This window comes from Pan paniscus, chromosome 5, assembly GCF_029289425.2.
Source record: "Pan paniscus chromosome 5, NHGRI_mPanPan1-v2.0_pri, whole genome shotgun sequence".
Taxonomy (NCBI): domain Eukaryota; kingdom Metazoa; phylum Chordata; class Mammalia; order Primates; family Hominidae; genus Pan; species Pan paniscus.
This window is the reverse complement of record NC_073254.2, coordinates 178,716,500-178,735,521: the sequence shown is the minus strand read 5'-3', so window position 1 is coordinate 178,735,521 and position 19,022 is coordinate 178,716,500. Positions and strand designations below refer to the sequence as shown.

At 46.2% G+C, this 19,022-nt stretch overlaps 1 protein-coding gene and 1 pseudogene across 4 annotated transcripts in view; one reads left to right on the top strand and one right to left on the bottom strand.

Annotated features, from left to right (window-relative positions):
• TMEM181 (transmembrane protein 181) overlaps positions 1 to 19,022 on the bottom strand; it is a 98,124-nt gene that overhangs the window by 7,514 nt on the left and 71,588 nt on the right. For all 4 annotated transcript variants that reach the window (XM_034963158.3, XM_057302616.2, XM_034963157.3 and 1 more), the window contains 3 exons: positions 4,329 to 4,386; positions 2,734 to 2,836; positions 2,186 to 2,237 (listed from right to left, as the gene is read on the bottom strand). In XM_034963158.3, the coding sequence (XP_034819049.1) occupies positions 2,186 to 2,237; positions 2,734 to 2,836; positions 4,329 to 4,386 (213 nt within the window). The remainder of the gene's footprint in view (positions 1 to 2,185; positions 2,238 to 2,733; positions 2,837 to 4,328; positions 4,387 to 19,022) is intronic.
• LOC103784215 (putative deoxyribonuclease TATDN2) lies at positions 5,378 to 18,614 on the top strand (annotated as a pseudogene).

Sequence of the window (19,022 nt, the reverse complement as noted above, 5' to 3'; positions counted from 1 at the left end):
GGTGACAGATGACAACAGAGGCCTCGGGACACAGGTCCACAGGCTCCTCCCCCACCTGCCTTCCACCTCACCTCCCACATGCCACCCTCAGCCAGAAGGCTTCATTAACATGTGCACCAGACCCTTTCACCTCCCAGCTCAAGACCCTCTGGCGGTCTCCCCGCACAGAATGGAAACTGGACTCAAGAGCTCGCTCTGCCTCCTGCCGTGCCCACGCCTGCTCATCTCCAGCCACGCTGGCCTCCAGCGACGCAGCTGTCTCTCCACCTCACCATGCTGATGCCCACCCAGGTTGCCGGTGCCCTGTTCTGCGGCCTGGGGCAGCCACCCCACAGCTTTCAGGGCTCCTCCTCAGGTCCTCAGCCAAACGTCGCCTCTCCAAGAGACACATCCCCAAACCACTCATCTAAAGTGGACCCTTCCCCTCTGCAAGTCACGTCTCCTTGTTTCGTCTGCAGCATGGCACGCAGGGGGAATGTATTTAGTTGTTTGCCACTCGTCTCTCTCTGTGTGAACATAAATCCCGTGACAGAGAGAAGCCTGTCTGCCAGGACAAGCACTCAGTAACTATTTGTAGGATAAATGAGTCCCCTAACATCCATGTGAAGAGAGATCACATGGCAGGGCAACTTCCGAGACGGAGGCCACCAGAAGTAGACAGTAGCTCCCAACTTGGGGACAAGGTAGTTTGAGGGTGAGGGTGTGAGAGTGAAGGTGTAAGGGTGTGAGAATGAGGGTGTGTGTGAGGATGTGTGACAGTGAGGGTGTAAGGTGTGTGAGCAAGGGTGTGTGTGAGGGTGTGAGAGTGAGGGTGAAAATGAGGGTGAGGGTGTGTCAGTGAAGGTGTGAGAATGAGGGTGTGTGTAAGGATGTGTGAGAGTGAGAGGCTGTAAGGGTGTGCTGAGAGTGAGGGTGTGTGAGTGATGATGTGTGAGAGGGTGTGGGTGAGGGTGAGGGTGTGAGGGTGAGAATGAGGGTGAGGGTGAGGGTGTGTGAGTGAAGGTGTGGGGGTGTGAGAGTGTGAGTGAGGGTTAAGGGTGTGAGGGTGAAAATGAGGGTGTGTGTGAGGGTGTGAGGATGTGAAAATGAGGGTGTGTGTGAAGGTGTGAGTGTGTGAGGGTGGGTCAGTTGTGAGTGAAGGCATGAGTGAGGTTGTGTGAGTGAGCCTCTATCTGAGGTTGTGAGGTTGTATGGCCATGTGTATGAGACGTCACAGAGACAACGTGCACACCTAGCACTGAAGAGAGACTAATACAACACACATGCAGCATTATTCTGAGTGAATTTTGATGCTGAATGAAATTTGAGTTCAAGTCCAAGTCTGAGCTGAGTTCACACTCCTAGTGGTGGTGGACGACCCTGGATGCCTATCTCAGTCCTCGCCCTCCACAAGGTGGGGACTCCCAGAGCCCACCTGGAAAGCCTGGACAAGGGTTGACCTCCCAGAGGCCCCTTGTCACTCCTATAAAGGAAAAGGGCCAACATCCGCGTATTTGCCATCCAAACAACCTAAAAAGGCAAGCAGCAGCTAGATTTTTTCCTCCTCTGGATTCTGATTTTAGGAGAAACAGACAAACCATAAACCACCAAGCAATTACCTGGAATCGATTCAAATAAACAACTTCCCAGACCGCTCTGTTCCTCTACCAACTGGCCAGCACCGGTCCCCAGGGAGGTCTGGGGCGCTCAGGCCAGGCCGAGCCTGCCCTGGGAGACCTCAGGCTGACCCCACTCCCTGACACAACACGACCAAGCCCACCTCGCCTCCCATCTCCCCCAGTGGCAGCAACGGAGCATGCTGCTCAAGGGTGTTTGCTGTCCTAACTCGCTTAGAGTCCTGTCCCTGGGGCACCCCAAGGATCCCGAGGTCCCCAGTGCCCTTACGTCCAGCTGGTGACTGCACGCTGCACACATAGCAGGTGGCACAGCAAGGACAGAACATGCCCAGCGCGGGCCGAGTGTGCAAGTGAACGTGCTCCAGTCCTCGGCCGCTTACAACAAAAACATGCTCTCCAGGCTGACGGCTGCTCTCGGCTACCCAGCCTTGGTGGGAGGCCCTCTAACCTCATGAGTCTACTGGGCTAGAAGTACCCTGAAATCCACTCCACAAAAGGAGGCAACAGATATTCCTGACAGTAAAGGAAAAATTCCGTTTTGCTGTTTTCAAGAAATAAGTTCTTCTTACCTAATGACAAGTACTACAAAAGTCAATGCAGTCAAAAATTTCAACCTGAGATCTGAAAAAGAAAGAAACTCATTAACAACTCTGGAAGTAAATTCCACTTGCATTTTATTTTGAAAAATAAAAAACAAAAATTAAGCAAAGCTCTTTGGACAAATGCTCCTCCCTCCAGACTTAGCCGGAGTCACCAGCAGCCTAGGAGAACGTTGGTCCCTTCCCAGGGCCAGGATGGTGTCCAGGGAGGCCACAGCCACCATCCTCTGGTGGGGACAGATTCAGGAAAGGATCCCGCAAGCTCAGGGTGACTCGCCCTGCTCTGCAGGGTACAGTCCCGCAGGACCCAGGCCACTCTGATGGTCCCAAATGCCAGAGTAACCTGTAAGGCCTGTTGTGGCTCCCGGGGACCACGTGCCCTGGTCCCCAGCCTGTGGGAATGGACCAGTCCCTGGGCCCTCAAGGAAGGCCCCTGGCTTGGGAGACTCCAACCACTTCTTCCCCCACCGGAGTCACTCCCAAGCCACCCCTGCACTGATTCTAAAAGGAGCACTTACCCACATAAGGCATGTGACGTAGCTCGGAACACGCCCGCACTATCAAGAACAAGAGGTACAGAACATACACCGCTGCCACCACCATGAAGAAGACCTTCATTCCCTAGGAGGACACAAGGCAGCACTTGAGTCAGAACAGGGCGTCTGTGACCTTCTCCTCCCCGCACCACCACAGGCAGGAAAGCCACAGGTTTTTAGAAGGGACTTAAATCCTGAAGGTCCCTCCAGGAAGCAGAACAATGGGTTCCCACCCGGGACCATCTGCTCAGTCCCGCTGCAAGCACAGGCAGCTCCCCTGAGATGGACGACACCCCAGGCCTTGCAAATCAGCGGAGCAGAGCCCAAACCCCTCCCACCAGGGACCTGTCCAGGCACAGTGGGTGCTCAGACTGCAGTGGCCACTATCTGTCTCTCTCGCCCCTGGGGGCGAGGGGCTGGCTCCCCACCCTGCCCCTGCATGTGGGAAGGTGGCAGGTGTCCAAGAAAGGACCCAGGCTTCTGGGAATCCACGCGCCGTCTTAACCATCAACCATTCCGGACCTCTGTTTTCTTATCTGTGACACGAGGGGCTTGAATTAAATGCCCTACAGGACCTAAGGTCTAAAAGTGCACAATTCTGGAATGTCACAGCAAGCCAAAGCCCTTTTCTGAAGATGGAGCTGTGATGGGGAGGGCAGGCCCGTGGGTTCTGACAAGGGCCAGGCCGCGGGGTGGACAGTGTCTTTAGACGCAGTCCCCACTCCTCGATGGCTTCGGCCCACGCCATCCCCCCAGCCCTTTCCTGTCCTCTCAGCGCCAGAGCTCCCCTCTTACAGTCAAGGCTCAGAGCACAGGACAGCACAGCAGGAATCGGGATCATTTTTCTCAAAAGCACCTAAGTGACTTTAGCTGGGACCTTACGTAAAGCAAAGGGACTGGACTAGACCAGCGTGTTTAGCACTGAGAAGGCTCTGCTCTCTGGTGTCTCCTTCAGCAACAGACGTGGGCCCTGGGGTCTGTTCCAGAGCCCACATGGCTGGTTCTCCCCGACACCTGACTGGGAAGGGAAGAGCAGCCGACCAGAACCACAGTGACAGGGCCTCAAACTGCGTCAGCCACAAACCAAAGACTGGGAGTAAAAACATTGTTTTAAAGAGCTTTTCTGCCGGGTACAGTGGCTCACGCCTGTAATCCCAGCACTTTGGGAAGCCGAGATGGGTAGATCACTTGAGATCAGGAGTTTGAGACCAGTCTGGCCAATATGGTGAAACCCCCATCTCTACTAAAAATACAGAAATTACCCAGGTGTGGTGGCGCACGCCTATCGTCCCAGTTACTCAGAAGGCTGAGGCAGGAGAACCACTTGAACCCAGGAGGCGGAGGCTGCAGTAAGCTGAGATTGCACCACCGCACTCCAGCCTGGGCGACAGAGCAAGACTCCATCTCAAAAAAAAAAAAATTTTTCCCCAAATCTTCCACCCTTGAACTTTCTATGTAGTCCTTCCCAAGTAGTCAGTTAGCAAAAAGCTCAACAGAACAATTTAAGTCACAAAATTCAGTAATTTTACAAAACAGCATTAAGAAGAAAAATTGCAGGCTTCATTAACAATCCTTACCTGAAAATTTCCGGTGTCAACTCGATACTGGTACATTGGATCATGTAATTCGTTAACTCTAAAAATTGACATTATAAATAATTATAGATTAATAACTACCTTTACTTTTTATTTTACATTTTTTCTTATTGACTTTTTGTTTTTTTTACTTATTAATATAAACTACTTCCTACCAACAGTGAAGGATTTTTACAAAGCAATCCTAAATTTATGAGAAATCCTGAATTTCATATTTCACATGAAAAAACTATACAATCCTACCAAGGGTCCACATTTATCAGTATTGGAAAGTTACAGTATTTTTTATTAAACAAAACCTTATACTATTTCTCTTGCAGTTTTAAGAGCTGTTTTTCCAGTCACCTTTTTAATGGCACGTATGAGTACTAGGAAATAGACAAGTAAACAAAGAAAGCAATAAAAGCAAATAGAAACTTCCATGAGATTGATTTTCAAAATGAAAATGGGTGGCTGAGATGACAGGGAATTGGGGACAGGGGACTGGAGCAGACGGGGTGACTCACTTGGGTCACTGTGGCATGAAACTAGGCATGCTGGGCTCCGAAGTCACACCTGGAAACGGAGCTACTCCGTGAAAGTTCTATTCATGTGAACCAGGCTGCTACCACACTAGGCTTCTGCTGTGGGGCCATTTTACAGGACAAAAGCACTCATAAAGAGCAAGCGTGGGAGCGGGCATAGGGCTTGAAAGTGTGTGGACACAGCAGAGCATCGGTGGACAGTGGAAAGCCAGGAGCCACCCAAGATTCACTCCTACAACAAGGTCTCCCCTCTCTAAAGGAGAAATCGAAAAGGACGTGGTCTTTTTCATCTTTCATCATAGACCAGTAGAATCGTGGATTCTCCACAACTCATTTAAGCAAAAACGAATGTGTCAGTTCAAGTCATACAGCTGTCCCCACTTACCCATGGTTTCACTTTCTGCAGTTTCAGTTAACTGAGATCAGCTGCAGTCAGAAAACGTTAAATGGACATTCCAGAAAAAAGCATTCCCTAAGTTTTAAATTGCATGCCAATCTGATAGCACGATGACATCCTGCACCATCCCCCCAGGGACGTGTGCCACCCCTTTGTCCCGTGTACCCCGGGCTGCAAACGTGGCTCGCCCGTCAGTCGGCCACATCATCTGCTCCTGACACACAACCACCGACACTGTCATGGCTGCGTGACCCTCCCGACAAATCACAGGAAGCTCAGGAGCAGCCTAGCCCTATGTCACGATGCCTACACCATTCCCCTCACCTATCCCACACACAGGGACTGGGGCATCTCACATCATCATTATCATAATACAGGATATTTTGAAAAAGAGAGAGCACGTCACATAACTTTTATTATAATATATTGTTATAGTTTTTCTATTTTATTGGTTATTATTAGCCTAACAAATAATCTTTATCATAGGTATGTATGTATAGAGAAAAACATACCAGAGGGCAGGCGCTGGGGAGGTCAGAGTGGTGTCATCTTGGGCAGAGGTCGGGCCGGGCAGAACAGTGTGGGCGGCCCAACGGGGCAGGCAGGGCGGGTGTCTGGGCCTCGGCAGCCAGGTGGGCTGTCCGGAGGCAGCCTTCAGGGGTGCGGCTGGCTCTGAGGGGCGCTTGGGCCCCTTCCAGCCCAGGGCAGGTGGGCGAGCTGCGGGAGCCCATGGGTCCAGCAGCCATGTGTGGACCTTAAAGCCCTTTGTGGTCTTCGGAAGCGCTTTGACAGCTCTGGACTTTGTATTGCAAAGTAATCAAAGTGCTCTGTAGCCCCTGAAGCAGTTAGGCATCTGTGAAGTGGCCTGCGCAGACAGAAGCGCTTGGTGATCTCAGAAGCACACTGAGCTTGGAAGCCAAACCAAAGCCTTTAGTAAATATCGGATCATTCTGACTTCTCCGAAGCACGCTGGCATCTCTGAAACTGTGAGAACTGTGATGGGCAGTGGGAGGAAGAGGGAAGGGGGTCCATGGGGCTGGATTGGCACAAGGTGAGGTACCACCGGAGCAGCATGTGGGAAGGTGTCCCAGCAAGTGCAGCTGCCTCCGGGAGTCCGGTGATGTGGCCCCGTCAGCTGGCCAGCTCAGAGCTCTGTGTTGGGTTCAGGACGGGCTGGTAGCCCCAAGCGCCTGAAAACCCAGGAGGAGGATGATGTGGCTTGCTTCGCCGAGGTTATCCTGGGGCTCATCCTGCCGCAGAAGTAACTCCTCCTCGACAGAGCAGGAGCACCTTCATCTTGGACAAACACTGCCACTTTCAGTGCCAGCTCCCTTTCTAACCTCCTGCATTTCAAGGAAATCACTTCTCGAGATTCTAACAAGCAGCAGCCAGAAAGAGCAGATAGTAAAACACAGATAACACAGCTGGGCACAGACAGAGAGGGGAAAGTCTCTTGGGTAAGCACCAAACTTCACACTCATACCATGGGCCCCAGTAGAACAGTGGGTCCTAATAAGCACATTCGTTTCCCTTTAGGTGCACCAAGACAGGAAAGCTAAAAGCAGACGTGGGGACTATGCCTGCAGCTGCAGGAAGATGTATGGGAACAGACACAAAACTCTCCCTCCCAGATAAGCAAGACAAAGAGACACACAGAAACATTTCGAGCCTGTGATAAGCTCTCCCACCCTGAACGCTTAAATACTCTTAGCCTGTAAGAGAGTGCCTCTGACCTAACTTGGCCAGAAGGCCCTCTCAGGTTTATTGTCCAAAATAAACCTATTTTTGACTGTTGAGCTGCTTTTCGTGTTTCTTTCCTCTTTAACACTTACATTTGGTGCTGAAACCCGGGACAGATGTTGGGGACAGAGGCTCTCTTGCAACGTGGGCAGCGGCAGCTTGTCCCGAGTTAACTCCTGGATCCTGAGAGTCTCTGGCCATGCACCCCATCTTTTCTCTCACTTCACTTTTCCAGCAATTTGTGCGAGGACAACTAATCTGAAGGGGACTGCGAGGCTCAGGCGGGGGCTACTCCCCAGTGGGCTCTCAAAACCCTCAGGTCTCAGGAATCCACCTCCAACCACCAGCGATGGGTATTTCGCTCCCTAACCCTTGCTCCCTCTTTCTCCCTCTTCTTTCTCTCTCCCTCTCCCTCTCTCTTCCTTGCGCATGCTGGTTCGGGAGGCCCTTTGCTGATTCCAACTGGAACATCCAACATCAGACACTAATTCAGCTGACTGGTAAGATCTGCCTTCTCCTGGCTTTCTCGTGGTACCTGAGAAAGTTCGGTCTGCCGTCCCAGTCCTCAGAGGACCAGTGGGACTAAGCTAGAGGACATCTTGGGGGCACCCAGTTTCTTCTCAGCTTAACTGTCCTCTTTGGAAAGAAGATTCCAGGTCTCTTGTCTGGGGATGCCTAATAAAAATAGACCCCCTGGGCCTCCTCTCACCAGCCCACATGGTGCCAAACCATCCCACATTCCCACGCCTCCCCTCTGGGCTGTCTCCTTCACAACCTCACCAAACTTGGCTCACAGGGACGCCTAAAGCCGAAGTGTTTAGTTTTTTATTGCAACATGGCCTGGTCCCAATACAAACAAGATAATAACAGCCAATCGCCTGAGAACAGCACCCTTTAACTTTCAGATTCTCAGGGACCTTGACAATTTTATCACCAGGAATGGCAAATGGCAAGAGGTTCCCTATACTCAGCCTTTCCTCTACCCTCTCTATGTCAACCTTGCACCCCTCATGACATCCTTTTTTTTTTTTTTTTTTTGAGACGGAGTCTCGCTGTGTCGCCAGGCTGGAGTGCAGTGGCGCAATCTCAGCTCACTGCAACCTCTGCCTCCCAGGTGCAAGTAATTCTCCTGCCTCAGCCTCCCAAGTAGCTGGGACTACAGGCGTGTACCACCACGCCTGGCTAATTTTTTGTATTTTAGTACAGACGGCATTTCACCATGTTGGCCAGGATGGTCTCAATCTCCTAACCTCATGATCGGCCTGCACTGGCCTCCCAAAGTGCTGGGATTATAGGCGTGAGCCACCACGCCTGGCCAACATCCTTCTCTTACAAAAACAAAACAAAAAACCCTCCCTAGGTCTCTCCTTTCTCCAAAACTCCTTCCTCCGAATGACTTTGACGAGTTGACAGAAGTAGGCTTCAGAAGATCGGTAATAACCAACTTCTCCGAGCTAAAGGAGGATGTTCGAACCCATCGCCAAGAAGCTAAAAACCTTGAAAAAAGATTAGACGAATGGCTAACTAGAATAAACAGCACAGAGAAGACCTTAAACGACCTGATGGAGCTGAAAACCATGGCATAAGGACTACATGACGCATGCACAAGCTTCAGTAGCCGATTCCATCAAGTGGAAGAAAGGGTATCAGTGACTGAAGATCAAATGAATGAAATGAAGCAAGAAGAGAAGTTCAGAGAAAAAAGAGTAAAAAGAAACGAACAAAGCCTCCAAGAAATATGGGACTATGTGAAAAGACCAAATCTATGTTTGACTGTTGTATCTGAAAGTGACAGAGAGAATGGAACCAAGTTGGAAAACACTCTTCAGGATATTATCCCCCAGGAGAACTTCCCCAACCTAGCAAGGCAGGCCAGCATTCAAATTCAGGAAATACAGAGAACGCCACAAAGATACTCCTTGAGAAGAGCAACCCCAAGACACATAATTGTCAGATTCACCAAGGTTGAAATGAACGAAAAAATGTTAAGGGCAGCCAGAGAGAAAGGTCAGGTTACTCACAAAGGGAAGCCCATCAGAATAACAGCTGATCTCTCAGCAGAAACTCTACAAGCCAGAAGAGTGGGGGCCAATATTCAACATTCTTAAAGAAAAGAATTTTCAACCCAGAATTTCGTATCAAGCCAAACTAAGCTTCGTAAGTGAAGGAGAAATAAAATCCTTTACAGACAGCAAATGCTGAGAGATTTTTGTCACCACCAGGCCTGCCTTACAAGAGCTCCTGAAGGAAGCACTAAACATGGAAAGGAACAACGGTACCAGCCACTGCAAAAACATGCCAAACTGTAAAGACCATCAATGCTAGGAAGAAACAGCATCAACTAACAAGCAAAATAACCAGCTAATATCATAATGGCAGGATCAAATTCACACATAACAATATTAACCTTAAACGTAAATGGGCTAAATGCCCCAATTAAAAGACACAGACTGGCAAATTGGATAAAGAGTCAAGACCCATCAGTATGATGTATTCAGGAGACCCATCTCACGTGCAGAGACACACATAGGCTCAAAATAAAGGGATGGATGAATATCTACCAAGCAAATGGAAAACAACAACAACAACAACAACAACAACAACAAAAAAACAGGGGTTGCAATCCTAGTCTCTGATAAAACAGACTTTAAACCAACAAAGATCAAAAGAGACAAAGAAGGCCATTACATAATGGTAAAGGGATCAATTCAACAAGAAGAGCTAACTATCCTAAATATATATGCACCCAATACAGGAGCAACCAGATTCATAAAGCAAGTCCTTAGAGACCTACAAAGAGACTTAGACTTCCACACAATAATAATGGGAGACTTTAACACCCCACTGTCAACATTAGACAGATCAACAAGACAGAAAGCTAACAAGGATATCCAGGACTTGAACTCAGCTCTGTACCAAGCGGGTCTAACAGACATCTACAGAACTCTCCACCCCTAATCAACGGAATATACATTCTTCTCAGCACCACATCACACTTATTCCAAAATTGACCACATAGTTGGAAGTAAAGCACTCCTCAGCAAATGTAAAAGAACAGAAATTATAACAAACTGTCTCTCAGACCACAGTGCAATCAAATTAGAACTCAGGATTAAGAAACTCACTCAAAACCTCACAACTACATGGGAACTGAACAACCTGCTCCTGAATGACTACTGGGTAAATGACGAAATGAAGGCAGAAATAAAGATGTTCTTTGAAACCAATGAGAACAAAGACACAACATACCAGAATCTCTGGGACACATTTAAAGAAGTGTGTAGAGGAAAATTTATAGCACTAAATGCCCACAAGAGAAAGCAGGAAAGATCTAAAATTGACACCCTAACATCACCATTAAAAGAACTAGAGAAGCAAGAGCAAACACATTCAAAAGCTAGCAGAAGGCAAGAAATAACTAAGATCAGAGCAGAACTGAAGGAGACAGAGACACAAAAAAACCCTTCAAAAAAAATCAATGAATCCAGGAGCTGGTTTTTTGAAAAGATCAATAAAATAGACCGCTAGCAAGATTAATAAAGAAGAAAAGAGAGAAGAACCAAATAGATGCAATAAAAAATGATAAAGGGGATATCACCACTGAACCCACAGAAATACAAACTACCATCAGAGAATACTATAAACACCTCTACTCAAATAAACTAGAAAATCTAGAAGAAATAGATAAATTCCTGGACACATACACTCTCCCAAGACGAAACCAGGAAGAAGCTGAATCTCTTAATAGACCAATAACAGCCTCTGAAATTGAGGCAATAATTAATAGCTTACCAACGAAAAAAAGTCCAGGACCAGACGGATTCACAGCCGAATTCTACCAGAGGTACAGGGAGGAGTTGGTATTATTCTTTCTGAAACTACTCCAATCAACAGAAAAAGAAGGAATCCTCCCTAACTCATTTTATGAGGCCAGCATCATCCTGACACCAAAGCCTGGCCAGAGACACAACAAAAGAGAATTTTAGACCAATATCCCTGATGAACATTGATGCAAAAATCCTCAATAAAATACTGGCAAACCGAATCCAGCAGCACATCAAAAAGCTTATCCACCACGATCAAGTTGGCTTCATCCCTGGGATGCAAGGCTGGTTCAACATACGCAAATCTATAAATGTAATCCAGCATATAAACAGAACCAAAGACAAAAACCACATGATTATCTCAATAGATGCAGAAAAGGCCTCTGACAAAATTCAACAACCCTTCATGCTAAAAACTCTCAATAAACTAGGTATTGATGGGACGTATCTCAAAATAATAAGAGCTATTTATGACAAACCCACAGCCAATATCATACTGAATGGGCAAAAATTGGAAGCATTCCCTTTGAAAACTGGCACAAGACAGGAATGCCCTCTCTCACCACTCCTATTCAACATAGTATTGGAAGTTCTGGCCCGGGCAGTCAGGCAGGAGAAAGAAATAAAGGGTATTCAATTGGGAAAAAAGGAAGTCAAATTGTCCCTGTTTGCAGTTGACATGATTGCATATCTAGAAAACCCCATTGTCTCAGCCCAAAATCTCCTTAAGCTGATAAGCAACTTTAGGAAAGTCTCAGGATACAAAATCAATGTGCAAAAATCACAAACATTCCTATACACCAATAACAGACAAACAGAGAGCCAAATCATGAGTGAACTCCCATTCATAATTGCTTCAAAGAGAATAAAATACTTAGGAATCCAACTTACAAGGGATGTGAAGGACCTCTTGAAGGAGAACTACAAACCACTGCTCAACGAAATAAAAGAGGACACAAACAAATGGAAGAACATTCCATGCTCATGGATAGGAAGAATCAATATCGTGAAAATGGCCATACTGCCCAAGGTAATTTATAGATTCAATGCCATCCACATTAAGCTACCAAGGACTTTCTTCACAGCATTGGAAAAAACTACTTTAAAGTTTATATGGAGCCAAAAAAGAGCCCACATTGCCAAGACAATCCTAAGCAAAAAGAACAAAGCTGGAGCATCATGCTACCTGACTTTAAACTATACTACAAGGCTACAGTAACCAAAACAGCATGGTACTGGTAACAAAACAGAGATGTAGAACAAGGGAACAGAACAGAGCCCTCAGAAATAATATCACACATCTACAACCATCTGATCTTTGACAAACCTGACAAAAACAAGAAATGGGGAAAGGATTCCCTATTTGATAAATGGTGCTGGGAAAACTGGCTAGCCATATGTAGAAAGCTGAAATGGGATCTCTTCCTTACACCCTATACAAAAATTAATTCAAGATGGATTAAAGACTTAAATGTTAGACCTAAAACCATAAAAACCCTAGAAGAAAACCTAGGCAATGCCATTCAGGACATGGGCATGGGCAAGGACTTCATGACTAAAACACCAAAAGCAATGGCAACAAAAGCCAAAATAGACATACGGGATCTAATTAAACTAAAGAGCTTCTGCACAGCAAAAGAAATTGCCATCAGAGTGAACAGGCAACCTACAGAATGGGAGAAAATTTTTGCAATCTACTCATCTGATAAAGGGCTAATATCCAGAATCTACAAAGAACTTAAACAAATTTACAAGAAAACATCAAACAATCCCATCAAAAAGTGGGTGAAGGATATGAACAGACACTTCTCAAAAGAAGGCATTTATGCAGCCAAAAGACACATGAAAAAATGCTCATCATCACTGGCCATCAGAGAAATGCAAATCAAAACCACAATGAGAAATCAACTCACACCAGTTAGAATGGCGATCATTAAAACGTCAGGAAACAACAGGTCCTGGAGAGGATGTAGAGAAAGAGGAACACTTTTACACTGTTGGTGGGAGTGTAAACTAGTTCAACCATTGTGGAAGACAGTGTGGCAATTCCTCAAGGATCTAGAACTAGAAATAACATTTGACCTAGCCATCCCATTACTGGGTATATACCCAAAGGACGACAAATCATGCTACTATAAAGACACATGCACACACACGTATGTTTATTGCAGCACTATTCCCAACAGCAAAGACTTGGAACCAACCCAAATGTTCAATGATAGACTGGATTAAGAAAATGTGACACATATACACCATGGAATACTATGCAGCCATAAAAAAGGATGAGTTCATGTCCTTTGCAGGGACATGGATGAAGCTGGAAACCATCATTCTGAGCAAACTATCGCCAAGGACAGAAAACCAAACACCACATACTCTCACTCATAGGTGGGAATTGAACAACGAGAACACTTGGACACAGGGTGGGGAACATCACACAACAGGGCCTGTCGTAGGGTGGGGAGAGGTTGGAGGGACAGCATTAGGAGATATACCTAATGTAAATGATGAGTTAATGGGTGCAGCACACCAACATGGCACATGTATACATATGTAACAAACCTGCACGTTGTGCATATGTACCCTAGAACTTAAAGTGTAATTTAAAAAAAATTTTTTTTAATTAAATAGGATTGTCTATAAGGTTTCATTAAAAATTAGGGTTAATATTAATAGCAAACAAATGCAAGGATAAAATTTAACTTTCTCTCTTAAACAGGATTTTTATGTAATAAAAAGGATGAGGAATGGTTTTTGCTTTCAAATGTTTAACTCATCATTTTGGCGAAGCAAAAACTTAATGGTAATCTAAAGTTCTATTTCATACTATCAAGTGTTTCAAATTTTCAACATATTTAACAGGCTTCCCCAAATCAAACTTTAGTCTCAAGGTTGTCTTTCCTAACCCCCGGCCTTTGGGTGCTGCAGAAGGCCCCTGGAGCATCCGGAAAAGAGGTAAACAGGATTATTTAACATGTTTAGGTACATGAAATTGTCAAGATAATGTCCAATAGGTTTTATTTGAGGGAATAATATTAACATATGTTCCAAAACTGTATGGGATGTCTAAGGTTCTAGTATCTAAATATGTGCTATTAATCACAAGTAAGGTTATGTTGGGTTACTGTAAACCACAGAAATAACCAAATTTATTTGTCAATTGTGTTTCTGATTGTATCCAAACAGGACACTGCCAATCCTTATTTTATTTTCCAGATTCAAGGAAACTTGTCTTAAACTAAATATACTCCTGTAAATATTAGGATTTAAAGATGTTTGTTTCTCTCTGCCTAGTTCCTCTAGAATTTGAAAACTAGTTATAAGTATTCTTAAACCACAACAATATAGTTGTTTGCATCAGTGCGGTAAGAATATATTTTCTTGCATAACAGAACAAATTGGAGAAACTGGTTATTCTGCCAAGGCTTTCACTGGAATGGTGTGCTCTCCTTTAAGGAATCGAACTTGACTTAGGAAGCCAAGAAAGCCCTTGGAAACTGGTCTCATATTCTGTGTACACAGTCCCTGTACAGAGTTTCTGACCTGTGCTAAGCAAAGCATGTCACTTTCTGACAGGCCAGGAACCCCAAGTTCTCTTGAAACCTCAAGAGGAAAGGAATTCATCCAACTCATAGGTATTTAATGGCACAAATCCATGGCTGGGTTTGGCTTTGGAAAGTCTTATCTGATTCCTTCTATGGAAAAAAGTTCCATCAAAGCCAATTTAAAAGGCGTATGTAGCAAATAATTACTCTTGCTGCACTGTATACAAATAAATAAGCCAAGTATAATAAAGCAAACCAGTCCTATTATGATTTGTCTTTTAATAAAAATGGGAAACTGGAGAGAGAAAATTAGGTTTCAAAAACTATAGCACACCTGTTTTAAATTCTAGTCTTGACTGATGTTTTTCAGTTTTTATGGTTTTCGACAGTTTACATTACATCTGTTACAGGAATCAACCCCTGCATACATCACACTCAAGTCAAAGCCTGAAAAGCTGAGGAAGCAATCCCAACAGCCCAGAGGAACGTCCTAAATATCAATGTAAAGAAATAAGAAATCTTAAGCTGAAAATCATAAAAAATAAGTGACAATTGTTACTGTTACTGTAACAGTGACAATTACTCATCTGACTCAGTCTCAGTCTTACCTCACCAAGTACTTTTTGTCATTTCTACCTCTCCTTTTAAGCCAAATATTAAAGCTTTTTTATGGAAATTATTTACCATGCCACCCTTGCGGGAACTGCTTTACTGGACTATTTGCAGTAGGACTATATACTGCAGCACCCTGAGGGTAGGATATCAGACAGACAGTCTCAATTACCGTAGCATTTTGCTTAATTACTATCCTTACAGCAGGAATAACAGTTACTAATAAATAACACACGGGTCTTTCCAAACATGTGCCTCTGCCTCTCATTGGGAAAGAAATGTTGCTTCTATCTCAACCAATCAGGTCTCGTAAGAGAGGCTGCTAAAAATCTCAAACAAAGGGCTAAAAGGCTAAGCGAATACCAAAACAACCAAATGAATTATTGGTTTGGGAACAAAAAGCATACCATGGGTCATCCCATTCCTGGGCCCTCTCCTAATAATAAGCCTAGGACTAATGTTTTTACCCTGCCTGCCTAATTAACCTTTTTCAAAGATTCTTAACTGACAGGAGCATGGCTATTTCACAGACAACTATCCAAAACATCTACAGACGGCATTGCTCCCGCAGTCAATCCGAGACCAAGGGACTCTCTACCTCTCCCGCCCAGCAGGAAGTAACCAGAAAGAACACATCACCCCTGGTCCTTTTATAACTATAGGGTCTGGAATGACAGAGCAGGAGCACCGTCATCTTGGACAAACACCACCACTTTCAGTTCCAGCTCCCTTTCTAACTTCTTGCGTTTCAAGGAAATCACTTCTAACAAAAAGCAGCCGGAAAGAGTAGACAGTAAAACACAGATAAGACAGCTGCGCACAGCTGGGCACCCAAGTCTCTTGGGTAACCACCAAACTTCACACTCATGTTTTGGGAGTGTAAATGGGCCCCATAAAAATGGGCCCCAGTAAAAAAGTAGGACCTAATAAGCACATTCCTTTCCCTTTAAATGCGCTAAGATAGACAAGCTAAAAGCAGACTAGGAGGTGGGGGGGTATCCCTGCAGCTGCAGGGAGTTGTATGGGAACAGACACAAAAACTCCCCCTCCCAGATAAGCAAGGCGAAGAGATACAGAAACATTCCAAGCCTGTGATAACCTCTTCTGCCCTGAACCCTTAAATACTCTTAGCCTGTAAGAGACAGTGACTCTGACCTAACTCGGCCAGAAGGCCCTCTCAGGTTTATTGTCCAAAACAAACCTGTCTTTGACTGTTGAGCCGCTTTTCCTGTTTCTTTCCTTTCTTTAACTCTTACACTCCTCCCCGGCATTCCTCGGGCACAGGTGTGGGCGGGGCCGCCACCAAAGGCTGCCTGATTCAGAGCACTCAGGGATTCCTTCCGTCAGGGGGAACCCCTCCACATCCTACCAATCCCTTTCTAGAAGAAATAGCTTCTCTAGAAAAGGAAGCCTGCAGCTTTAAGGCTGATTCCAAAGATAGTTCTCGTAACTCCATGAACTCTTAATTTGCAGCTGAAGCTGAGAGTCAGAGTGATACGACTGAGGAACCCAACAAGGTCCAGAAAAGGAAGACGGATAGACTTCGACATCAGGGCTCCACAATGATCTACCTGGAGGCTAATCAGGGCATCCAGGGGAAATCAATGCTGAAAAGGAAGGGAGAGGCTGTCACTAGTTCAAAACCAAGCATAGCAGAGTGTCCCAGTTGTGGAGAAGGACCAGCCAGGAGTGAAGGACCAGCCAAGACTGAGAAGGAACAGCCAGGAGTGTCACAGTCACCCCTGCTTGGAAGGATAGAGAGTCAATCCCAGAGGTCAGTGGAGAAGGACAAGACAGTGCCAGAGAGGAGCAGCTTCTGTGACAGGAGAGTAGTCACAGACCCTCAGGAGAAACCCACTGAGGAGCCCCTTGGGGACCAAAGGACAGTCACTGACAAATGCTCTCCACCCCTCGAGTTTCTGGATGACTCTCTCATTTAGAAATCTGAAAGCATAAAGATAGGGAGGTGGTGATGGAGCACCCCTCTTCAGGAAGCAACTAGTCTGATGTGGAGATCTCCACGGTCAGATTCTCTCAGGAGGAACCCGTCCCACTGAAACCCTCAGCCATTCCAGAGCCTTCTTCCTTCACTACTATGTCATGTACCTGCCTCATTTTTACAGTAGTCCTTGGCGTGAGTATGTCAGCTAGTGCACCAGCAGCCCCAAGCCTGCCGGCTACCTGTCTGTGAGCAGCAGCAGCAATGACGCAGCCCAGGCTGGGAGGAGCAGCCCGAGTGCCTGAGTGATTCTTCCCCCAACTCTGCAGTGAGCGCCCATAACATCTCCAGAGATGTGGAGGCCTCAGAGGAAGGCAGCTCCCAGAATTCTCACTCATTTCACTTCTCCAGAAGCTTGGGAGGAAAAGAGGTGAAGCAAAAAAGAACATTCCAAGAGGAGATGCCTCTGTGTCCTTGTGGAGGACACACATCCAGCTCCCTGCCAAAGAGCCACTGGGAGCCAAGCCTAGAGCAGGGCTTCACTGATACCCACTGTCATTTGGATATGCTGTATTCCAAGTTGTCTTTCAAAGGGACCTTGACTAAGTTCAGAAGAATTTACAGCAGCTCCTTCTCTAAGGAATTTCAGGGTTGCATCTCTGACCTCTGCCACCCTCACCCTGACAAATTGCCTATGGGGGGAGCTGTTGAAAGAGAATCTGGTCTGGGGGGCCTTTGGCTGTCACCCTCATTTTCCATGTTACTACAATAAGAGTCAGGAAAGAAATCTTTTACAAGCCTTAAGGCACCCCACGACTGTGGCATTTGGAGAAATAGGCTTCAATTACTCCTACAAGTGCACCATGCCTGTCCCAGAACATCTCAAGGTATTTAAGAGACAGCTTGAGCTGGCTGCGTCTCTAGAGAAGCTTTGGTGATCCTCTGCCAGCAAGCTGACGAGGATCTGCTGGACACCATGAGAAAATGTGTGTTCTCTGACTACAAGATACACAAGCATTGCTTCACTGCAGCTACCTGGCCATCGAACCCCTGCTGAAGTACTTTCCCAATGTCGGGGCCTCATGGCAGTCCTGACGTACTCCTCCACCTGAGAAGCCCAGGAAGTGCTGAGGCAGATCCCACTGGAGAGAATCATCATGGAAACGGATGCTCCCTACTTCCTCCCTAGCTGGGTTCCCAAAAGCCTTTGCCAGTATGCCCACCTGGGCCTGGCCTTGCATACAGTCCTAGAGACTGCCAGAGTCAAAGATCTAGTCTCCCACACCCTGGCCACTTTGCGTGAGAACACCAGTTGCCTCTACAGTCTTTAAGCAGAGAGGGTACAGTCATTGGGAGTCTCCCAGAAAAGGGCAACTAGCAACCTGACGTAATACAGGCTGGCCTGAAGTCTGTGTCCCAGTGGGAGAATGTGTTTGGAAGGCCGACTGGAACACAGAAAACCAGGACGGGATATTTTTCCTCAAAGCGGGTCATGAGGCTTCAGTTTCTGGGTAGTGGGTGTGGAATGAGGGGTAAGGGGACTGCCCGTAATAGCACTGGGGTTTTGCCTCCCAGCCAAAATGCTCCAAGGTAGGAGCAAAGAAGGAGTGTGACATGAGGGTACAATGAGTTTGCCAATCCAAATCCTGTTCTCTGCAGCCTGTGTTTTTGAGCAGCCTGTGACTAAAGTCACCCTCCTATTCGTCTAAAAAAAAAAAAAAAAAAGAAAAACATAGTATGGGTATACATAGGGCATAAACAGCTATATATAAGGATCAGTACTATCCAAGACCGCAGATAGTTAATGGGGGTCTGGGAACAAATCCCCCAAAAATAAGGGGCGTCTACTGTGTCACCAAGTTAGATAAACTGAAAGCTGATTCTTTTCTGGATGAGTTCACAAAACACAGTTTGATTGTAAGCCTTTTCACCTTTTTTTTTTTTTTTTGAGACAAGGTCTCACTCTGTTGCCCAGGCTGGAGTGCAGTGGTGCAATCTCGGCTCATTGCAACCTGTGCCTCGCAGGCTCAAGAGATCCTCCCACCTCAGCCTCCCAGGGAGCTGGGACTACAGGCAGGCGCCACCACGGCCAGCT